Consider the following 22216-nt stretch of genomic DNA (forward strand, 5'->3'; position numbering starts at 1 on the left):
TAATCTAATCTGGGTTTTCTTTGAAAGGTCACTTAAGAAAGTTTCTATAGGCCGATAGAAGTGATATAATTTACAGTGTCGCTACTCGCTATATTAGAAATTCTAAAGATGAAATAACTATAAAAGATGTTGACGCAAGAAAATGACTGCGATTGTCTATTAATAACTGGTAATATAAGTGAAAATACGCTTTATATTTGTATTGCATTGCAATGTAATTTAGAATGTAACTGAACTTATAGCTTTGAAAGCGTATTACGGCTAGGTTTAGTCCGTACCGCGTTACCAGACCATCCTATGGGGTATTTTCTTCATCAAAGTCAGTATTCAAAGCCCAATAAACGTATACAAATACTTAGTAATTTAGGTAAAAAACGACGGTTAAAATGATTCAAAACTTGTTTAAAGTATACAATTATGAGCGGTGCTTTCGTTTTCTCACGTCCAGAATTAATAAAAGAGCGAAAGAATAAATGACAAATACATTTATCTAATATACTTAACCGTACAGAAGATATGACTCATCCATCACATTGATATTATACGTAGCTATTAAAAATGCCTACTTAGAAATAATAGTTTGATACAAACAACCTGCGTTTGTCCTTCGACTGACGTTTAGGCGCCATTTTATCTTGTTATGCTTGCTTGTGTTTAAAGTGGCGTTTGTGAAAAGTGGACAAAGTTTATCTTTAACCTTTTGGACGCCAATAACTGATCTATCGGCACCGCAGGTCCGAAGCCAAAGACCGATTAATCCGTCACAGAACACAGAGCAACATAGACTTACGCGCATGTGCATAAAGTTCAATTTCAGTTTTGACACTTCGGTGACGTGGCGTCCGAGTGACAGCTTTTGTGTTTGACACGGGCGGCGTCGAAAAGGTTAAGGCTCCTAAACACTATACAGCCCGGGCTTGGCGGCATGCCCGCCGGCATAGTGTGTAGGAGCCTAGGCTACCTACATATGTGACGTTTTCAACTAAAAGGTACCACATTGTCGGTTGTCGATAAGGTTGATTTCAAATCGAAGCTTTATGGAAATAGCGCCTTGTTGACCACCGACAATAAGTACCCTTTTGGTTGAAAATAGCACATATGATGAAAAGCTAAGTGTATGTACTTTTACCTTTTTTCATTTATAAAGATTCACATCCCGCTACTTAAAAGCAAAAGCGTGGATATAATTAACTACTTACTTATTTAAAGTACTTAAATGAAAACATACACGGGAGCACCATATAGACGAGTCAATAAGTGATGCGCAGTTCAAAGCAAGCATGATTTTGACAAGTTATGTTTATAGGTCCTAGCATACATCTATTAGAACGTATATATGTGCCATTCTCAACCAAAAAGGTACTTATTGTCGCTTGTCAAGAAGGTGCTATTTCCATAAAGATTGAATTTGAAATCAACTTTATTGACAACCGACAATGTGGTACCTTGACAACCGACAATGTGGTACCTTGACAACCGACAATGGGGTACCTTTTTTTATTTGAAAACGTCACATATTATGAGAGGCACACACAGTAATGAAAATCACATTATATAATACTTTCATCGACTATGGCCCAATAACACACGTCGCTCTATTTACTGAGATATTACTTTATTTCATCCTTTAAAGTGCCGTAGCCACATTTCGCTGCCCCAATATTACAGGGTTCTATGTTACATTTTCAAGATAGTTGAAATTCGACTTAATGTCACTATGATAAAGTTCAAATTTCAGTTTAATAAAAGTGAAACAGAACCCTGTAATATTCGGGCAGCGATTTGCGTAAATACAGTAACAAAGTATGTTGCGAGCATAATAATACCTACCAAAGCCAAATTTACGCAAAAGATGCGTTACTTACGTAGTGTAGTTTGAAAATAATCTGATTTTTGCTACTGTTTTAGGGTCATAGCGCTAGTTTCAGTCCATGCTCTAGTTTTCGTCCACTTGACAGATTAGCAAATAATATATTTGATTTTTAATTTCATCATCATCATCATGTCAGCCGATAGACGTCCACTGCTGGACATAGGCCTCCCCCAAGGCTCGCCACTCCGACCGATCCTGTGCCTGATTTTTAATTTGCTACTTGCGAAATATCATTTTTATGTAGATTGCAATAATAATATAGTTTATATATTATATTGTATATATTAGGTATATGTATTGTATATGTATTATGATGGTCTTGCATATGTTAAGTTTTAATTTAGCTTTGCGTATTATATTTTGTTAGTAGTAGTATAAGTTAGTTAGCACTGCCCACAATCTCTCTGCTTTGCCCTGCTTTGACTGGCAGAGAATGCTTTTGGCATTAAGTCCACCTTTTGTACGATAATTATTTCTTTTGTGCAATAAAGATTAAATAAATAAATAAGTCCAAATTTGTGCAGCAATGTAGATTTATATTCAAATTTCGTTTAGTGGATGAAAACTAGAGCTGGACGAAAATTAACGCACTTACCCTACTTTAATTTTGTATCAAGCAGAAACGTCTGCGAACGATGCTATTAACGCTTAAATGCATGATTTTTTGTATAACTTTTTAATAAATTGAAATAGATGTGTCATGCTGTATAAAAGTAATAAATGTGATTTTTGGATAGCTGCATATTGAGCCACGGACCATCAAATATACGATGCATATATACATCATTATGCATTTAAGGGTTAAGCTTAGAAACAAATTGTGACGTTTTCAATCAAAAGGTACCACATTGTCGCTTGTCGATAAGGTTGATTTCTAATTGAAGCTATATGGAAATAGCGCCTTACTGACAAGCGACAATAAGTACCCTTTTGGTTGAAAATGGCACAATTAAAAGTAGAAATACACTGTCTTGGGTGGGACTTGAACCCACGATCACCGGATCGCTAGCCCGGTGCTCTTCCATCTGAGCTACCAAGACCTTACCGAATATAGCGAATATTTCCACCATATTTCCTTTGGGAGGCCCTAGCGACATCTACCGTAAGATTGTTGTTTGACGGTGAATGTTTTCACTTTTAATTTGTTTCAAAGTTTACTGTTTTACATTATTTCTACTCTAAAATATAACCGTGTTTTTAGAATTTGGTGAAAAGCTCACATTGATATGACTGATTGAATGATATCATTAACAAGATTTCATTCATTCAATGGTATTCATTCTCACTATATAGATTGTTGTTGGAAGCCAACTATGGCCACAGAATAAATAATAGTACTAAGGTACAGAAGTTTCACTCTCTAACAAAAGGCGTCTATTACGAAAGATATGACCGCTAGGTGGCGCAAGCGTGAGCGACGTCCGTTCCGTAGCGGTGCGCGGCAATTATGGCTAGACACCAAAATTGGTGTGGGCCGCATGTAATTGTAGCGACGCGACGAAATCGAGAAGTGAGCCACGCCTGCTATGACGCACTTTTCTACAACAAAGTAGATATAAATATTACGAGTAAATGGGCCTTTATTATTAAGCTTTTGTGACATATTGGCTATCTGCAGGACATTAATATTGTCTAACGACTTTGGGTCACATTTATTATTTGACAGTTGTCAGATGTCAAATTGTATGTAATTTTTTAGGCCTCGATATATTACTTTTTTATCATTTTACAAAAGAATAAAAGTTAACTTCCAACAAACAATAATGGTCCACAATTCGAATAAAAAATGCCAAAGCCAATGATGAGATTTAACTCATACTGTCCCTTCCCCGCACTATAAAGGTAAAAAGGACAGAAAGACACATGCGACATACAAGATTTAAACATCTGCCTCTATGAGTTCTAACATGTAATCACAATAGTACTTTAAGCACTTTCTAGATAAGTATAACAATTACTAATTAATATTCATGTAGGAAAAATCCGGAAAGCTTGAACCTTATAAAAAAAAGTGCCAAAATCAAAATATTGTTTCTGCATAAATAAACAAACGTTCTGGAGAAACACACAGTATTTTGTTTCTGGCCCTTTTTAGGGTTCCGTACCCAAAGGGTAAAATCGGTATCCTATTACTAAGACTCCTCTGTCTGTCTGTCACCAGGCTGTATCTCATGAACAGTGATAGCTAGACAGTTGAAATTTTCACAGATGATGTATTTCTGTTGCCGCTATAACAACAAATACTAAAAAGTACGGAACCCTCGGTGCGCGAGTCCGACTCGCACTTGTCCTGTTTTTTTAAATGGTTCAAGTCTCCCAGACTCACCCTAAGCCATTCAGCATGGCACCTAACTTTACTGGGTAGCAAACATTTAACAAAGACCTTAATTATAATATTATCAGATTTTTATTTATAATATCTAAATGGTATAACTTTAGTGTCATTCCTATGACCATTATATGTGGTATTTTCTATAAAAAGGGACCTTATTGTCGATGGCGCTTACGCCATTATTAACGACGCTCCGATATAAATACAATGCCGCGCGACGCTGTGCGCAAGCGCCATCAACAATAAAGTCCCTTTTCATAGAAAATGCCCCATAATTAATGCTGGTTGTATGAGGTCTACAATTTACAATAATGGGTCAAATGTAAAATAGACAACATACATAGGTTCCGTTACTTTAGTATTTTACGCTGCGTTACTTAAGCGAACAACTTGCGAACGCGAAGCGAAGCGGCGCGGCGGGGCCACGGCGTTCGCGTTCGCAACGAGATCACCCACGTAGGACACTTGTATAGGTATCAAAGGATTGATTCACCCCGCGCCGCATCGCTTCGCTTCGCGTTCGCGTTGTTCGCCTACGTAGTACGCGTTACGGTAACATCTGTCATTTAACATATTTTGCGTTTCAAGGTTATAAGTTGTATGGAAATGACAGCTGTCACCATACCTAAGCTATATGAAAAATACTATTAACTGATAATTTTAACAAAAATGACAAAATTTTTGTTACAAACCCGATAAGTTAAGGGCATATTAAATTATTTTGATAAAAAAAATGTGTGTTATTAAGTAGAAATACCACAATTAAATTATAACATTGTAAAAATAATATATTTCCATTTAATTCTATAAATTGTAACAAAACTGACAAAATTATAAACTGAAATAGATATGTGGCCGAGGCGGGAATCGAACCCGCTTCGTCAACTTACACAATACACAAATCAAAATATTTCATTAAATAATTCGATTTGTTCCCGAATTGGAAAACTAGAACCTGCTATTATACTTGTGCGTTGATCTATTTTGCTCTTCACCCTAATATCATTTAAAAAAAAAACGCTGAAATTCATATTCATCTATTACTTTAAACCAGGCGTCTCTATCGCACTCTAATTGCCAGAAAGAGAAGTTTTAGTATAATAATAGAGTCAAACAAGCTAACTCTGCATGTCATTTGCAATGACATTATTAATGTCAAATTTCTATGAAAATATGCCGTTAGTAATGACACTCCCTCGCCTTATTATATGTATTCGTCGATGGAAAATTAGAACTGTCTATATTTTTTTCTATTCCATCACTTCAGCTTTTATTATATGATTTATATACATATTCAGTTCCTACCTAAAGATTGAATAGCATAAACATTAATTTGAATGCCTATATTACGAGACCCTATACGGCTATATAAATATTATTTATTATAACTCTTCTTATTTGAGATGTTGACAAAATCCGATCAGGGGGCCTAGCCAAAATGACAATCATTAGCAGAAAAGGATACTAAAAGCCACCATTTCTATATGTTATTTACGTTCATCTTGGCGTTTCGTTTCGTTTTCTGTATACAGTTGTCATTTTTAACTAGGCCCCCAGAAAAGCTAGCACATGTACAAACAGCAACACTGTTAACTGTCCATCTGTGGACCTTATTATAGTCTGCATCTTCTCAAATGACTTTTTTTGTCTAAGACGGTAATCTGCTAAACAAAAGCCATTGTTCCTTTTGTCTGTCTGTCTCTGACGCCATTGTCGCCGTAGCACGCGCTCAGACTCAATGGTACACAATGGGCGACCGCTCGCACAAAAGAAAAAATGGCTTTTGTTTAACAGATTACCGTCTTAGACGAAAAAGTCATTTTAGAAGATGCAGACTATACAAAAGGCATATAGTTCAGCGATGGACGGTTAACAGTGTGGGCGATGCTACCAACTCTCCGGTAATTTACTAAACAGAAAATAATGGGTTATGTTTGTAACATAGTTTTTTGTTATGCATAACAAAGACGTATATATCAGTTGATGAAATAAGAAAGGAATAAAGAAATTACTAAAATTATCTAAATAATTAAGAAGCTTTCTAGGTTTCGTAATGGGTAATTCCGCGAAAAAGTAACGCGCGTCACAATTACACTGCGTTACTCTTGAATTAATGACCCTAATGAGGATTTTCTTAAATGAAGAAAGATATTTTGAGCCAAACCTACCTTTATGAATCACCTATTACGTTTTTAACAAATACTACATAGTTTTAAATAAAAAGAAAGAGTGAACAAGCTAGGCCGTTCTATAAAATATTTTTCTCAAAAATGGACGGCAAAGTCGACGTTGCCGGTTAAAAAGTAGGTCGCGAAGTGCGTAGTTTATGGTCAGTCAAAAAATTTAAAAGTTAAAAACATTGCAGTCTCGATTTCGGGACTGCAATGTTGCATACAAATTCCATTATTTGTCGAGTTTCAAACTTTTTAAAAGTTGAAGTGGCCATATCAAATGAAGGCATAGGTCCATTAAACAGCCAAACAGATGATCAGTACTTATTATTATAATGTTGGTACCGCGACTATTTAGGTGTCTCAAATAGGTTGGCGTATTTTCAGCAGAAAAATACACTTCCATTTTTAATTAAAAAAATAAAACGGCGGCAAAGCAAATCTTTTTACTTTTTTCTGTGAAAATATATACATAACAATGTTGCTTCTGTAAAATATTTCTATTATATTTGCATTTATTGCGCCATTTTTGAGAAAAGCACTATATATGACTCGGCTGGAAGGCTACTTGCTGGCTTCGGATTCAATTAAACGGACTCCCAAGGTCGTCCGTTTAAAACAAATCCTCAGCCAGCAAGTAGCTACTTCCGAGCCTCGACAATAATGTACTATTATTTACAAGAGTTTATTTTAAAGAAGGTAGAAATGCTACATTAGTTGATTTGGTTCTAATATTCCTCACAAAAGGTAGACCCCTACTAAAACATGCCACAGTAAAAAATAAAGACGAATTATAATATAATCTAGCAATCAGTACAAAATTAAAACTAAAATTAGTTTACTTAAAAAATCATAATCACAACATATTCATTAAATTACACTTACAAATAAATAATAGTTTAAAAATTCGACAAAATACTGAGGCATTTAAAAAACAGTAAAAAAATAAATTAAAATGAATATGAAAATATAAACGTTACTAATTTCTTCCCCTAGATATCACCTCTTATGCGATAGCATGTTGTGTTCATTCATTTCAAAATGGACCTTATTTACATGCAGCTAGGTACCTTTTTGAATAACGATCTTGTAAAAGTTTTTCGACATGCAATCAGACACAAAACCGCAGAAATATCTAAGCGGGCTAGGTGTTCAAAATAAACTAATTACGACTTTATTGATAAGAGAATAAGCGCGTGTAAAGCCTGACCAGGAATATATGATCACGCGCCATGTTGCGGAATTTCACTGGAACTATTTTTTTCATACTATACTGCACTGTCACTCTATACATGAGAATAACAGCGCCCTCTCGGCAATGATCATATATTTCTGGTCAGGCTTTAGATCATTTTGGACATCTTGCCCAACTTAGCTACTTCTCGTGAATGTACGAAATAAAGTACTTAATTGCATCCGATTAGGTAATATAGTTCTTGTCCAAGAGAGACGCATTATATGGATGCGTCTGTTGTACAAGAAAATATTAAAACGAAATAACTAGGTTTACTGTTCTCTTGGTAAAATATGTTTTACAATTGTATGTTCAATTTCATTTAAATAATTTTATCAATAGGCTTATCTTATAGGATCAAGAATTTCACGATGTGGCTATACTGCGAACGACCAAAATAGTATCAAGGACCATAAAAGAGATGGACTGATAATCTCATACAAAAAAAAGGAACTCCGAAAAAGCTCAAAATGCGATATTAAAACTAGATGGCGTTACTTCGTAGCCTGGAAGTGGAAAAAATGTTATTTTCACTAATATTATTTACGTGTGTTTTGATTGTTTTAGAAACAAACGTCATACTGCTTTATATTAAGAACATTAATGACTTCAATACACAATTTTTAAATATTTTATTTTTAGTAGTCAATTCAATAACTTAGTAATGATGAAATTTAATAGATGGCAGACCTCTAGAACCATTGATTGCTGGAGGTTACTCGCGGGTTCGCCACTTTTTGCTACACAAAATCTTTCCTGGTCTTTCTTTTATGGTCCTTGATAGTATTAATTTAATATTCAAGAGACCTACATGAGAACTACAATAATTTTAGAACATTGAATGTGTCAATGTTGATTTCTTCAAATTATGAGTTATACAAACAGAAATTTTGACTACTGTTACAGCTTAATAATTTATTAGATATCTTTAAAACTATAATAGTCTCCAAATAAATATTTAGTGATTCCAAAATAAGATGTTTCTCGATCAATGCTAATTTATTATTTAAATCAAACTAGATTTCAAACAAAAAGTGACCTAAATTTCCATACAAAATGTATGAGTCAGTATTGTGACGTTCTATACAAAATCTATGTGAAATGACGTCACAAAACTAGCAGTAAATTCGGGAAGTTAAAGATACATTTATTCTCAAAATATCGAAATTTAGTTTTCAAGATTCACTGTCAGGATCCATATAAAAACCATACTAAAATTTACTCAAACAAAATCTTACTCTCATTATCCAAAGGTTCACCAAGCCAGCTGGTAAAGCATTCACCATCCTCCCTATTGACCGCTCTATACAAATCTTTAGAGTACTCATTGTCACTACGAGATAAAAACACGTCGGACACTCTTAGTTGCACGGGATCACTTGATGAAGGGTCTCGGTGGTGCACGAAATTATCACTATGAGATAAAAACACTTTTGAATCTCTAAGTAAGGGGTCTTCACCTGATGAAGTGTCTCGGAGTTGCACAAAATTATCATTATGAGATACAAACACGTCTGGATCTATGTGATGCGACGGATCGCTTGAAACTTTGAGTTGCACGCCTGTTGAAGAGTCTCCGAGGTGCACAAAATTATCACTATGAGATTTAAGCACGCTCGAAACGCTAACTGGGTTGTTTGATGTAGAATCTCTAAGGTGCATTGAGGATGATGGTTGACACAAGTTTTCTATACTGTCCGTTTCACCACAAATTTCTTTGACTGCGTTGTGGCTTACTCCTCCTTCCGCTCCTCCTAGAATATAATGAAACAGAAGTTTAGTGATTATTTGCAAAATAATGTTTGCCACGTTTCGTCTTTACGATTGCGTCTGTGCTCTGACTTTACAATCAAGAGGTGAAACTAGGCTTTGATCTGGTTTCGAGAAGTCACTGATAATAAGTTTTTGGCAAAAATTTCATTTCTTCACCGATAACTAATACTCATCGAGACAGTTCTTAAAACCCCAAACACAATTAGGTTGCGTTGTTTTATCACAGAGTTCCTGTGGCCAACTCCTGTCTCCATCATCAGATCAGCTCAATGGTACCATTTCATTGTCACCCGACTTATATATCTATGCAAATTTTCAGCTGTCGGGAAGTGGGTAAAATTTTACTTGCAAGATTTGACCCGTACCAACATAGTTAGATGGCTAGTGGATGTCCTGCAGGCCAGAAATGGCAAAGTGTAGCTGGAGGAGGCTTTTACCCAGAAGGGGTCTACAGCGGAAAAATAAAATAAAATCTTAAAATATATGTATCAAATTCATATAATAATTCTCTGTAGAATAATGAAAATCTCTAATAAATAAATAAATAACATAGTTAGATACATACTTACATTGCAAGTTAAATAAAAACTTGTAAAATCAAATGATATTCTGTAAGTTAAGAGGAATTCACGAGTCCCAAAAGTATTGTTTTCAAAATCACAAAGGCGAACCATGACGTTATATTAATTGAAAATCATATAACGCAGGACACACCTTCCTGTTAGACGTGCTAGAGTGAGATAGTTATGATAACAGCCTCTCTATCTCGCAAGAGTACTATTATAAGTTATAGTGACAAACAAACAAATTTCTTTTGGTTTGTTTTGTGTAGCGATGCTCGCTGATTTAATTTATTTACGACAGATATGACCGCTAGGTGGCGCAAGCGCTAGCAGGCGTCCGTTCCTTAGCGGAGCGATTACTATGGCTAGACACCAAAATTGGTGTGGGCCGCGTGCACTTGTAGCGACGCGACGAAATCGCGGAGTGAGCCACGCCTGGTTTGAGTATAGATTATCATGTAGTGGAATTATACAATTCACTGATTTAAACTTTCACGATTTTTACTCATTATTATTTACACCGACGGGACTTAATCGCGTAAAATAAGTTTTAAATTTACCTCCGACGTTTCGAGGACGGCGTTGTCCCCGTGGTCTCGGAGAAGACTGGCTAAAGTTGACATCAACATCTTCTAGGCGCGCGAGTTTTTCGAATTACCCGCACTTGGTCTTGTTTATTAACCTCGGAGGTAAATTTAAAACTTATTTTACGCGATTAAGTCCCGTCGGTGTAAATAATAATTATACAATTTATCTTAAATTAGTACCTGTCATACGAAGTCCAACGCGTCGTGCGACTTGGTCGGGAACTTGCCAAAAGAACGCTTCTTGAGCGAGCGCTCCACTAATTTCTTTATTTCGCTCACGATGAACACGCTCGACGTTAGGCATACTAGGAAGATGATATCTGAAAAAAAAAGGATTATGTTTAATTTGTAAAATTAAAAAGTTATTAGTGCAATAACACATCAAACCAACTTTGCTAACGACGTGAAATGCACATGGACACAGCGAAAGTATTTCGAACTTGTATAAGGGTCCAATTTCTTTGTCCAGTGTCATTGGGTCTCACTCTCTAATTAAGCAAAATGTGAGACGCAATACACATTGGACAAAGAAATTTGACAGGTCGAATACCCTTAGGCCCCGCACGATAAAATGGCATTCGAATATAAAGGTCATTTAAATGTAATTTTGTCTCACTTCAGTGAGCAAAATCGCATTTTGCTCACTGTTAATTTTTAAGCAGCAAAGTACCCTTATTCCAGCTGCTGAGGTGAAAAATGAATGCCCTTACCATGTCCGGTCAGTGATTCAGTAAGGAAAACCCTCTGCAACGGCGGGAAATAGACGACCAGCATCTGCCCCACCAAGCTCAAGGTGACAGCCGCCAAGAACATCTTATTCGAGAACAATCCAACTTGGAACACTGATTTTGTTTGGGAGCGGCATGAGAGAGCGTTGAACATGTCGAAGAGGACGAAACATGTGAACGTCATGGTTGTGTCACGGGGAGTTATCTTGTTGTCTGACATCTGGGGACAATGAAAAACAAAAATTAATTATTTTCGGATATTAAGGGTACACGGAAAGATCATGTCTAGTCACTCTTTTCGGAAAATGAGATTTTCATTTCAAAATGTAGAGCTCTTAATGAACTATTAGGTATATCTTTTTGCTACCACTGTATAATATATGTAACACGACTTTTTTTTTAGTTAAAAAAGACCTGGTCACGGAATTACCATACATTTTGACATGGTTCCAAATTTTAAAACCGCGATTACTCAAAATGTTACTAAAGTGACTAGACATGTTATTTCCGTGTACCCATCATATGTAGTTGTGTGCAATATAATAGCAATCAGTGAATAAGAAAATGAAAATTTGGGGAGAACTATAACTTTAGATCAATAGGCGCGAAGGGGGCGCCACTACCACAATCTGAAGGTCTATCGCGAAACAAGAAAAACTAAATTTCGTTATCTAACATCTGTTGTCACTCTTGCATATTCGAGCGATAAAGAGGCAGATACGAGAGAGAGAGAACCGCCTTGATACATCAATGTCATATTTTATTATCTCTGAAAACTTGTCAAAAACCTGTTAAAGGCACAGTATGTATAAGTTACTCTATGGTTTACTAAAAAGGCTAGTCCTGCACTCTGGTGGCAGAACATTGCAGTAATATCCCCTATTAATATTGGATCTTTTTTAGGGTTCCGTACCCAAAGGGTAAAAACGGGACCCTATTACTAAGACTCCGCTATCCGTCTGTCACCAGGCTGTATCTCATGAGCCGTGATAGCTAGACAGTTGAAATTTTTACAGATTATGTCTCTGTTGCCGCTATAAAAAGTACGGAACCCTCGGTGCGCGAGTCCGACTCGCACTTGGCCGGTTTTTCTTTATTCTTCTGCATTACTTGACATTCTTTCAGAATAAGAAACGAATCCAGCCAACTACGGCTATATCGTTAGCAAAAATATTTTTATGATATAGGAGGCAAATCCTAACCGCCCTATAGTTATGTTGAAAACATGTATATGCCGGTGAAAAATGTCGTTAGCCAGTTTGCGTACGCTACAACGACATCTATCGGGACATTGGGTAAACCTTGTGATCTGATAGAGGGAACTTTTGCAACACATTTTCTTTTTATGGACGCAATCATTTATAATAGCTGATGTTTAAAGTTTTAGGGATAGATCATGATACTTACTACAAAATATGGGGCATTTTCTATGAAAAAGGACCATATTGTCGATGGCACTTACGCCGCACAGCGTCGCGCGGCATTGTATTTATATCGGAGCATCGTTAATAATGGCGTAAGCGCCATCGACAATAAGAACCCTTTTTATAGAAAATACCAAATATAGTTATATGGTTTTCGGTTGAATTATGTATGCACACACTATGCACTTATTACAAATGTTTTTTTTTCTGTTTAATAAGCGTCTAGAATTGGTAAGAACTAGTCTTTTAAGTCTAAATTTGTGATGTTTTCAACTAAAAGGCACCACATTGTCGGTTGTCGATAAGGTTGATTTCTAATTGAAGCTTTATGGAAATATCGTTTTATTCACAACAGACAATAAGTACCCTTTTGGTTGAAAACGGCACATTTGAAGAACTCCAGTCATTATTACGCGAATCTGCGCTTAAAAAACTTCCGAGTCTTAAGTCCCGAGTAGTCCTTTATTGAGTCTTTTAAGTGCAACTTAAAAAGACTCGAGTCTTCGAATAGACTTCGTCAAAAAAATTATATCACGTCTTATGTAACTACTACGTACTTAATTACGTCAAATAATTGTTTAGCAGTGGCGCTAGTGAGCACGTCGATTGGCTCTTAAGATATTTGAAAAAGGGGGTCGCTACGTACTGTATTTTGTATTTAATTACCTTTTGAATACATCAAACTAGTTTTTATTTAAGTTGCCGGATTCGTCAATCTATGAACTCAAAACAAAAACGGCCATTTTAACTTCGGACGCATTGATTGACGAATCCAGCAACGTAGAAACTGTTATAAAGTATTCAATAGATACGTAAATACTACAGTACGTAGCGGCCCCCTTGTTTAAATATCTATCGTTAAATTTAAATCAGTGGTTCCTAACCTTTTCAGTACTGTCACCCCTTTGACTAACCAGGGAACTCGATTTTACCCCTCCTCCGTAATCATTAATATTCTTTCTTATAGATAGGTCTTTGTCGACGCAAGCTCCTGATGACGCTTCTCGGTACGGAGTGAAACATGTCGAGCGTTTTTGACTTAAAACACGTGAGTGACCCGTTATTAATATATTTAATAGGTCTTTGTTATCTTTGATTTTGAACCCCGTAAAATACCAGTTTTACCCCCGTAAAATGCCAGTTTTACCCCCGCGAGGGTTATTACCCCCAGGCTAGTTACCGCTGATTTAAATATTCACAATTATTTAGCAGTTTATATCTAAGCTTAAATAATAAGTGGACTCACCTCTCTGTTAAACACCCACAAAGTCCCAGCAATAATGATGGCAGCCGATAATAAGACATTAGCAAGGAGAGCTCTCGAGATGATTCTTCGTGTGGTATCTCTGGGACGGCGACGGACTACCTCGTGGTCCACGGGTTCGACGCCGAGCGATTGCGCTGGGGGACCTGGAAAAAGATAAATTAGCTTCGTACATCTTCAAACTATTGTTTCTTGAAATCATAGAGTAATATATACGGAAATAGTGATCCATACTCGTACATCAGCGTCAAGTAGTGGGCCCGTTGGACCCGGGTATATCCTTAAACTACGTCCAAAAGAGAGGTATGGGCACTGTGAATGTCATATCGTGTTGTGTGGTAGGGCACAGCACAGCGGATGTCATTTCAGATCTAGAGCAGACCCCAACTGGGGAAGGACCTCCACCTTACAGGAAACCGCAGCCAAATAACACTAGACCCTACTCATAGTGTTGTGTTCCTGCCGGTAAGTATAGTTGCCAGAGCCAAAGATAGATATAACTCCGTAATAGATGTATACAATCTAAGGAAAAAACGTGCCTCGAAAATCAAGAAAATTTGATTCTCGTTCAGAGGGCGCCACTAGTTTTGGCCCACTGTCGTATAGATGGCGTTGACTGTTTCGTTTGTTATTTAACAATTTTAACGCAAATCAGTCAAAGAACATGGGTCAAAATCATAAAAATAATTAATGCATATAAAAAAAATCATTTATCTATATTTAAATACATTTTATCGTATTTTTATAAATCTTAATTTTTAGTTTTAAAGTGTGTCGACAGATGGCAGAGAATTTACTGGGGTTACAAAATTTACTATGACAGTACCGCTCTAGTATAAGTTACTCTATGGTGCTATGAACCGATATTGCAAGAAAAAACTCGTTACCTATACTTTTTTTTTTTCCTTAATAAAATAATTCATCACACAATATATCGCTAACAATACCCTACAATATTATAATAGAAAAATACTAGACCCTTTTCTTCCACGTGTCAAATAAGTGTACGCAATACATTGCTGCTCGATAAATTTTCAAAAATTCATTACGCTTTAGTGGTAAGGGCTAACTTAAAATTACTTTGCAATATCGGTTTATAGTACTAAAACCTACGTTTGGTTACGGTTTGAGGTAATATTAAAAATACACGCTGTATAAGGAAAGAGTGATCCATACTCGTACATCAGCGTCAAGTAGTGGGCCCGTTGGACCCGGGTATATCCTTAAACTACGTCCAAAAGAGATTTTGTCCACTTTCAAAATGGGCTCTCAGTGAATTTGACGTCACGTTCACTTATCGTCTTGTTTGGAGCGTTTCGCGAGTGAAGTACGACTGTCGGACTTTGACTATCATTTCTGACTTTTGTATGTGTTTGTTGCTTTAATGCAATGGGTCCTGTATAGACATTTGATCCTAAAAATAAATCTGATCGATTGATACCATTAATGAAAAATTGTCATCTAGCCTATTGTACTTACCATCCATGATAATGTTGATCCACAATATCTGCATGGCATTGAGCGGGTTGGGTATACCCATGAGCGTAGCGAGAGCGATTAGCGACAATGCTGCGATGGAGGTCGATAGTTGGAAGCGGACGAAGTTGCGAATGTTGTAGAAGATGCATTTTCCTTCTTCTATCGCGGCGCTGAAAATAGAAATAGCAGTGTCAAACTGTCAATTGATTTCGTCGATTTGTACATGGAGACTATATAAAGGAGCCAAATCTATATGTATGCAAAGTGTCCATCAAAAAACAGTAATTAGGCGGCGCCACCATACACCGAAATACTACCAAAGACAACCTACGTAATTTGGTCGGGTTATTTGTTGCCTTATATGGTTCATGTTATACTCATGTTCCAGAGTCTAACTAGCGCCATCGGAGAGATTAGGAACTATTATTTAAAGCTGAAAGCTGGTCACTTTTGCAATAGTTCTGCCATAAGAGATTGTCGTCCTTTCTATACCGTCCATAGATTTGTATTTGTCGAAAAAAAATTCAAGACATTTCAAAACCAACATTATTAAAGCTAAACTGGTTGTGAGAAATATCTAAAACATCAGTGTTTAAATACATAAATGTCATATACTAAGAAAAAGTGACCAATGCCTCCAATGCCCTAGGCTGGAATCGAACCAGCGTCCTCTGCCATCGCGGCAGGTGCCTATGCCATTCGGATTCGGGTTTTTTCTTAGTATATGAAATTTATTTCAGTTTATAATTTATATAGTAGTGTTTCTACTTAAAACAAAAACAAATTAAAGTATTTTCTGTAAATAATTTAATTTGTTCTAATACTTCAAACAGTATTTTAAAACCCATCTTTTATTTTACTACGCGCCTCTCTGGGATGTAACTAGCGACATCTATCGTAAAAGTCGTAAATTAGAAAATCGTCGTAGGTAAATAGGGAGCGTGCATGAACTAGGTAGAGGGCAGCATAGGAGCCGTCGTGTGGCGCGACGTAAATGTAAAGTTTATGCTTCCGACGTAGCTCACAAGATGGCAGAACTCTAAAGCTTTGTTCTCGGTTTCCACCGCCTCTAGTAACGCCGGGTTCGCTACTGTCATTGTACCTACTTAATGTTACCTATATTGATTAGATAGGTTGTCAGTATTTCCAAGTTTTTGGTATTTTTCTTTCCTTTTCTCTTTCATTTTAATTATAGTACCTAATTACAAACTTGTATGTAAACATACCTTTAGTTAAGTCCGCTTATGTTCGTCTCAATCATATATGTACCTAACAATGCAACCTATTATCAAAGATTGATATAACTCCGTAATAGATGGATACAGTCTAAGGAAAAAACGTGCCTCGAAAATCACGAAAATTTGATTCTCGATCAGATGGCGCCACTAGTTTTGGCCTACAGAGGGCGTATAGAGGGCGTTGACTGTTTCGTTTGTTATTTATAATTTTAACGCATACCAGTGAAAGAACATGGGTCAAAATCATATAAAAATAATTAATGCAAATAAAAAAATCATTTATCCATATTTAAATACATTTTATCGTATTTTTATAAATATTTATTTTTAGTTTTAAAGTGTGTCGACAGATGGCAGTGAATTTACTGGGGTTACAAAATTTACTATGACAGTACCGCTCTAGTATAAGTTACTCTATGCTATTATCCTGTCGCATACTTCTGTTGTTTCTCTAATAAATAAAATAAAATAAAACTGACTATGCACAAGAAAACGTACGAGAACGGTAGATGGTAGCACTTGCTATGGCAATGTACATGTTTATGTTTCCAATTCAGGCCACAAGATGGCAGACTCTCCAACGCGCATGGGCCCTATACGTTATTAGTCAAAGTTGCAACCAGATAATATCCGGAAACTGCATGATTTACCATTTGGGACCCTATTACTAAGACTTCACTGTCCGTCTGTCTGTATGTCTGTCACCAGGCTGTATCTCATGAACCGTGACAGCTAGACAGTTGAAATTTTCACAGATGATGTATTTCTGTTGCCGCTATAACAACAAATACTAAAAAGTACGGAACCCTCGGTGCGCGACTCCGACTTGCACTTGGCCGGTTTTTTTTGTATTTATAGCACAAAACTCGGCAAACGACTTGGCGTAAGGACTTCCGGTTCGAGCGCCATCTTGATATAGTAGCCTCGTGATTAATTCCTTTGTTTTTTGCTCATTAATATTGTTTAAAGTGTAATATCGATAGCTTTATTATACAATAATCTAATGTGGTAGTGTGCAGTGAATGGAGAATTAATCTCAAAGCGTGTTTAACCACCATTTTGGAGTCAACGGCCGGTAGTCCACGTGCTTCTCGTAAAATCCAGCTATCGGTTTTACGAGACAACTACAACAACCACCGAACAGCGTCGTGCTCTAAGAGCATTTATTTTGTTCCTACCCTTTTACGTGACATTGGCTACGGGCAACACCGCCCTCAAGTCCATCAAGAAAAGAAGAAGACTTGGCGTAAAAATGAAATTACACTTACATGATGGTAGCGAAGTCATCGTCGACTAATATCATATCGGCGGCCTCCTTACACACGTCCGTGCCGTTTCCCATAGCGATGCCGATGTCGGCGCGTTTTAACGCCACGCCGTCGTTTACTCCGTCCCCTGAAACGATACAATAATTGATTATTTTTAGAATTCCGACACTGTGGTACCTTTTGAAAAAATGAAAATGAAAAATATATTTATTTTGCACACAAAGATGGGAATTTGCAGATGGAGTATACATGAGGTCCAGGTTGCGCGCATACAGCGATACATTTATAACAGTATGAACAGGGGTCCCCAAACTAGGCATAGCCTGTATCTTGGGCGACCAGTTAGTGAATTAAAAACTAGATTGAAAAAAGAAAAGAAAGTATGTCTAAAGATGAAGATAGGTGCTAATGCTAATAACCTTAGCTACTAGGGATTTACGTTGGTCAGTCTGTCAGTCAAGTCTCTTACGGCTAAGTGTCTATACCTATAGGTTAAATGTCTAATTATGTAACATAGAGTACCACTACATATGGACAGAAATTGAGGCTTATGGCCGCGATATTTTAGTCGAAAACATCACATTTACTCTTGTGACAATGTGCAGTTCCCAACTACCCCTCCCTTTCCAAAATCCTAACTCACGTCGATCGTTCGGGAACGCTCGGAGAATGCGATCTGCCTCCGAGCTTGACACATATCGCGCGTGTGCGTCCCGGACTCTTCAAAAACTACTCAAAAGGGTGAAGTTCTACATCCTCCGTGTCGCGTGTGCCTTCCGAAACCCAAGGCCCTCCGAAACGCGAGTGAAAGGAGTGAACAGTCCACTGTAATTTGGACAATCGAAAGGACGAGCTGTGAGTACCATCCCTTCACCTTTCTCTCACCCCCTACACATTGTCACAATCTACACACCATGGTCTTTGCATAGTTTCCCTAGTAATACATTTTTTTTGTATAAAACATCTCTTACCAGTCATCCCAACAATATTTCCTAGTCGTTGAAGTGACTTGACGATGGAAAGCTTGTGTTTAGGAGTGACTCGGTAGAACACGCTGACAGTATCGATGACTCGGTCCAGCTCGTCGTCCGGCATGGTGTCCAGCTGGTCGCCGGAGAGAGATTGCGAGTGGAGCACGTCGAGGCCGACCATTTGAGCTGGAAAAGAAAACCATAAGAAAACATTTTAGTTAGGATGGCTTTTATAAATATCAAAGATAGATATAACAAATAATATCCGTAATAGATGGATACAGTCTAAGGAAAAAACGTGCCTCGAAAATCAAGAAAATTTGATTCTCGTTTAGAGGGCGCTACTAGCTTTGGCCAACTTTCGTATAGATGGCGTTGACGGTTTCGTTTGTTATTTAACAATTTTAACGCATATCAGTGAAAGAACATGGGTCAAAATCATAAAAATAATTAATGCAAATAAAAAAAATCATTTATCCATATCTAAATACATTTTATCGTATTTTTAAAAATATTTATTTTTAATTTTAAAGTGTGTCGACAGATGGCAGTGAATTTACTGGGGTTACAAAATTTACTATGACAGTACCGCTCTAGTATAAGTTACTCTATGATAAATATATTAACCGAATACAGTATAAAATAGATATGTGTATCGATTTGTTTTAACCTTGAGCGTATTGGCGTAGCACGATGATTAGTAGATAATTGGGATTAAAAAACAACTTAGGTCGTAGTGGGTCATATATTCTGCTTCAGTGAATGTTAGTGCAACTTTTTATATACGTACCAACAGTAAGGATAGGAGGCCTTGTCGATACAATTTACATATATGTAAGAATTTTCAACTACAAATTTGGTACATGTATATTTTGTGGTACGCACACTTGTATTATTACAAACTTGTAACTTGACACTTGTAAAATTGTAATTGTAAGTTTTGTGGGATAGGCCACTGGCATCTCCAGTGAGCATTTTGACATCGACAGCGGCTCTACGTAGAGTGGCGATGGCGTCGTCCAGTGAATGTTAGTGCGTCAGTAATATTACTATGACTAACTTATTGTAGAGTGATATTTAACTGGGTGTCTAAAAAATAAATGCACTCCCGTCGCCAGGGAGGTTTTGGGATTATACTGAGCAACTTTTACTATGGGACCAACCGTGAAATCGCGAAAAAAAATGTACCCACCCATAGAAAATGGACCAGCCGAAATGTGTGAAACAACCAAATTTTTTTTCGCGATTTCGGGATCGGTCCCATAGTAAAAGTTGCTCAGTATAATCCTAAAATCTCCCTGGCAACGGGAACGCACTTATTTTTTAGCCACCCTGTTAAATATTACTCTACAATAAGTTAGATATCTCCGTAATAGATGGATACAGTCTAAGGAAAAAACGTGCCTCGAAAATCAAGAAAATTCTATTCTCGTTCAGAGGGCGCTCCTAGTTTTGGCCTACTGTCGTATAGATGGCGTTGACGGTTTCGTTTGTTATTTAACAATTTTAACGAATGTCAGTTATGTGCATTCACATATTTTTTAACCACCATACGTACCAACAGCAAGGGCAGTAGGCCTGGCGTCTCCCGTGAGCATCTTGACGTGGACCGCGGCTGTACGTAGAGTGGCGATGGCGTCGTCCAGTGAATGTTAGTGCGTCAGTAATATTACTATGACTAACTTATTGTAGAGTGATATTTAACAGGGTGTCTAAAAAAATAGGTGCATTCCCGTCGCCAGGGAGGTTTTGGGATTATACTGAGCAACTTTTACTATGGGACCGACCGTGAAATCGCGAAAAAAAATGTACCCACCCATAGAAATCGGACCAGCCGAAATGTATGTAACGGCCAAACTTTTTTTCGCGATTTCGGGATCGGTCCCATAGTAAAAGTTGCTCCTAAAATCTCCCTGGCAACGGGAATGCACATATTTTTTAGCCACCATACGTACCAACAGCAAGGGCAGTAGGCCTGGCGTCTCCCGTGAGCATCTTGACGTGGACCGCGGCTGTACGTAGAGTGGCGATGGCGTCGTCCAGTGAATGTTAGTGCGTCAGTAATATTACTATGACTAACTTATTGTAGAGTGATATTTAACAGGGTGTCTAAAAAAATAGGTGCATTCCCGTCGCCAGGGAGGTTTTGGGATTATACTGAGCAACTTTTACTATGGGACCGACCGTGAAATCGCGAAAAAAAATGTACCCACCCATAGAAATCGGACCAGCCGAAATGTATGTAACGGCCAAACTTTTTTTCGCGATTTCGGGATCGGTCCCATAGTAAAAGTTGCTCCTAAAATCTCCCTGGCAACGGGAATGCACATATTTTTTAGCCACCATACGTACCAACAGCAAGGGCAGTAGGCCTGGCGTCTCCCGTGAGCATCTTGACGTGGACCGCGGCTGTACGTAGAGTGGCGATGGCGTCGTCCAGTGAATGTTAGTGCGTCAGTAATATTACTATGACTAACTTATTGTAGAGTGATATTTAACAGGGTGTCTAAAAAAATAGGTGCATTCCCGTCGCCAGGGAGGTTTTGGGATTATACTGAGCAACTTTTACTATGGGACCGACCGTGAAATCGCGAAAAAAAATGTACCCACCCATAGAAATCGGACCAGCCGAAATGTATGTAACGGCCAAACTTTTTTTCGCGATCGGTCCCATAGTAAAAGTTGCTCCTAAAATCTCCCTGGCAACGGGAATGCACATATTTTTTAGCCACCATACGTACCAACAGCAAGGGCAGTAGGCCTGGCGTCTCCCGTGAGCATCTTGACGTGGACCGCGGCTGTACGTAGAGTGGCGATGGCGTCGTCCAGTGAATGTTAGTGCGTCAGTAATATTACTATGACTAACTTATTGTAGAGTGATATTTAACAGGGTGTCTAAAAAAATAGGTGCATTCCCGTCGCCAGGGAGGTTTTGGGATTATACTGAGCAACTTTTACTATGGGACCGACCGTGAAATCGCGAAAAAAAATGTACCCACCCATAGAAATCGGACCAGCCGAAATGTATGTAACGGCCAAACTTTTTTTCGCGATCGGTCCCATAGTAAAAGTTGCTCCTAAAATCTCCCTGGCAACGGGAATGCACATATTTTTTAGCCACCATACGTACCAACAGCAAGGGCAGTAGGCCTGGCGTCTCCCGTGAGCATCTTGACGTGGACCGCGGCTGTACGTAGAGTGGCGATGGCGTCGTCCAGTGAATGTTAGTGCGTCAGTAATATTACTATGACTAACTTATTGTAGAGTGATATTTAACAGGGTGTCTAAAAAAATAGGTGCATTCCCGTCGC

At 37.7% G+C, this 22216-nt stretch overlaps 1 protein-coding gene, 1 long non-coding RNA gene and 1 other non-coding gene across 3 annotated transcripts in view; all 3 read right to left on the minus strand.

Annotated features, from left to right (window-relative positions):
- Nucleotides 1-5203, minus strand: part of LOC134745666 (uncharacterized) — a 233396-nt gene extending 228193 nt beyond the window's left edge. Inside the window, exon 1 of the long non-coding RNA XR_010128200.1 lies at nt 2839-5203. This is a non-coding gene — a long non-coding RNA (uncharacterized LOC134745666). The remainder of the gene's footprint in view (nt 1-2838) is intronic.
- On the minus strand, nt 2841-2913 carry Trnaa-agc (transfer RNA alanine (anticodon AGC)). Its single transcript has one exon. It is a non-coding gene; the product is annotated as a tRNA-Ala (tRNA).
- Nucleotides 5204-7229: 2026 nt separating the features above from the next.
- The window catches only part of LOC134745655 (calcium-transporting ATPase type 2C member 1), a 54217-nt gene continuing 39230 nt past the window's right edge, over nt 7230-22216 (minus strand). Inside the window, exons 12-18 of the mRNA XM_063679777.1 lie at nt 18906-19091; nt 17935-18061; nt 15429-15598; nt 13932-14095; nt 11244-11481; nt 10714-10853; nt 7230-9364 (exon numbers count right to left, since the gene is read on the minus strand). Coding sequence (XP_063535847.1) covers nt 10717-10853; nt 11244-11481; nt 13932-14095; nt 15429-15598; nt 17935-18061; nt 18906-19091 — 1022 coding nt within the window. The 3' untranslated portion in view covers nt 7230-9364; nt 10714-10716. The remainder of the gene's footprint in view (nt 9365-10713; nt 10854-11243; nt 11482-13931; nt 14096-15428; nt 15599-17934; nt 18062-18905; nt 19092-22216) is intronic.

The sequence above is a fragment of the Cydia strobilella genome, chromosome 11, assembly GCF_947568885.1.
Source record: "Cydia strobilella chromosome 11, ilCydStro3.1, whole genome shotgun sequence".
NCBI lineage: Eukaryota > Metazoa > Arthropoda > Insecta > Lepidoptera > Tortricidae > Cydia > Cydia strobilella.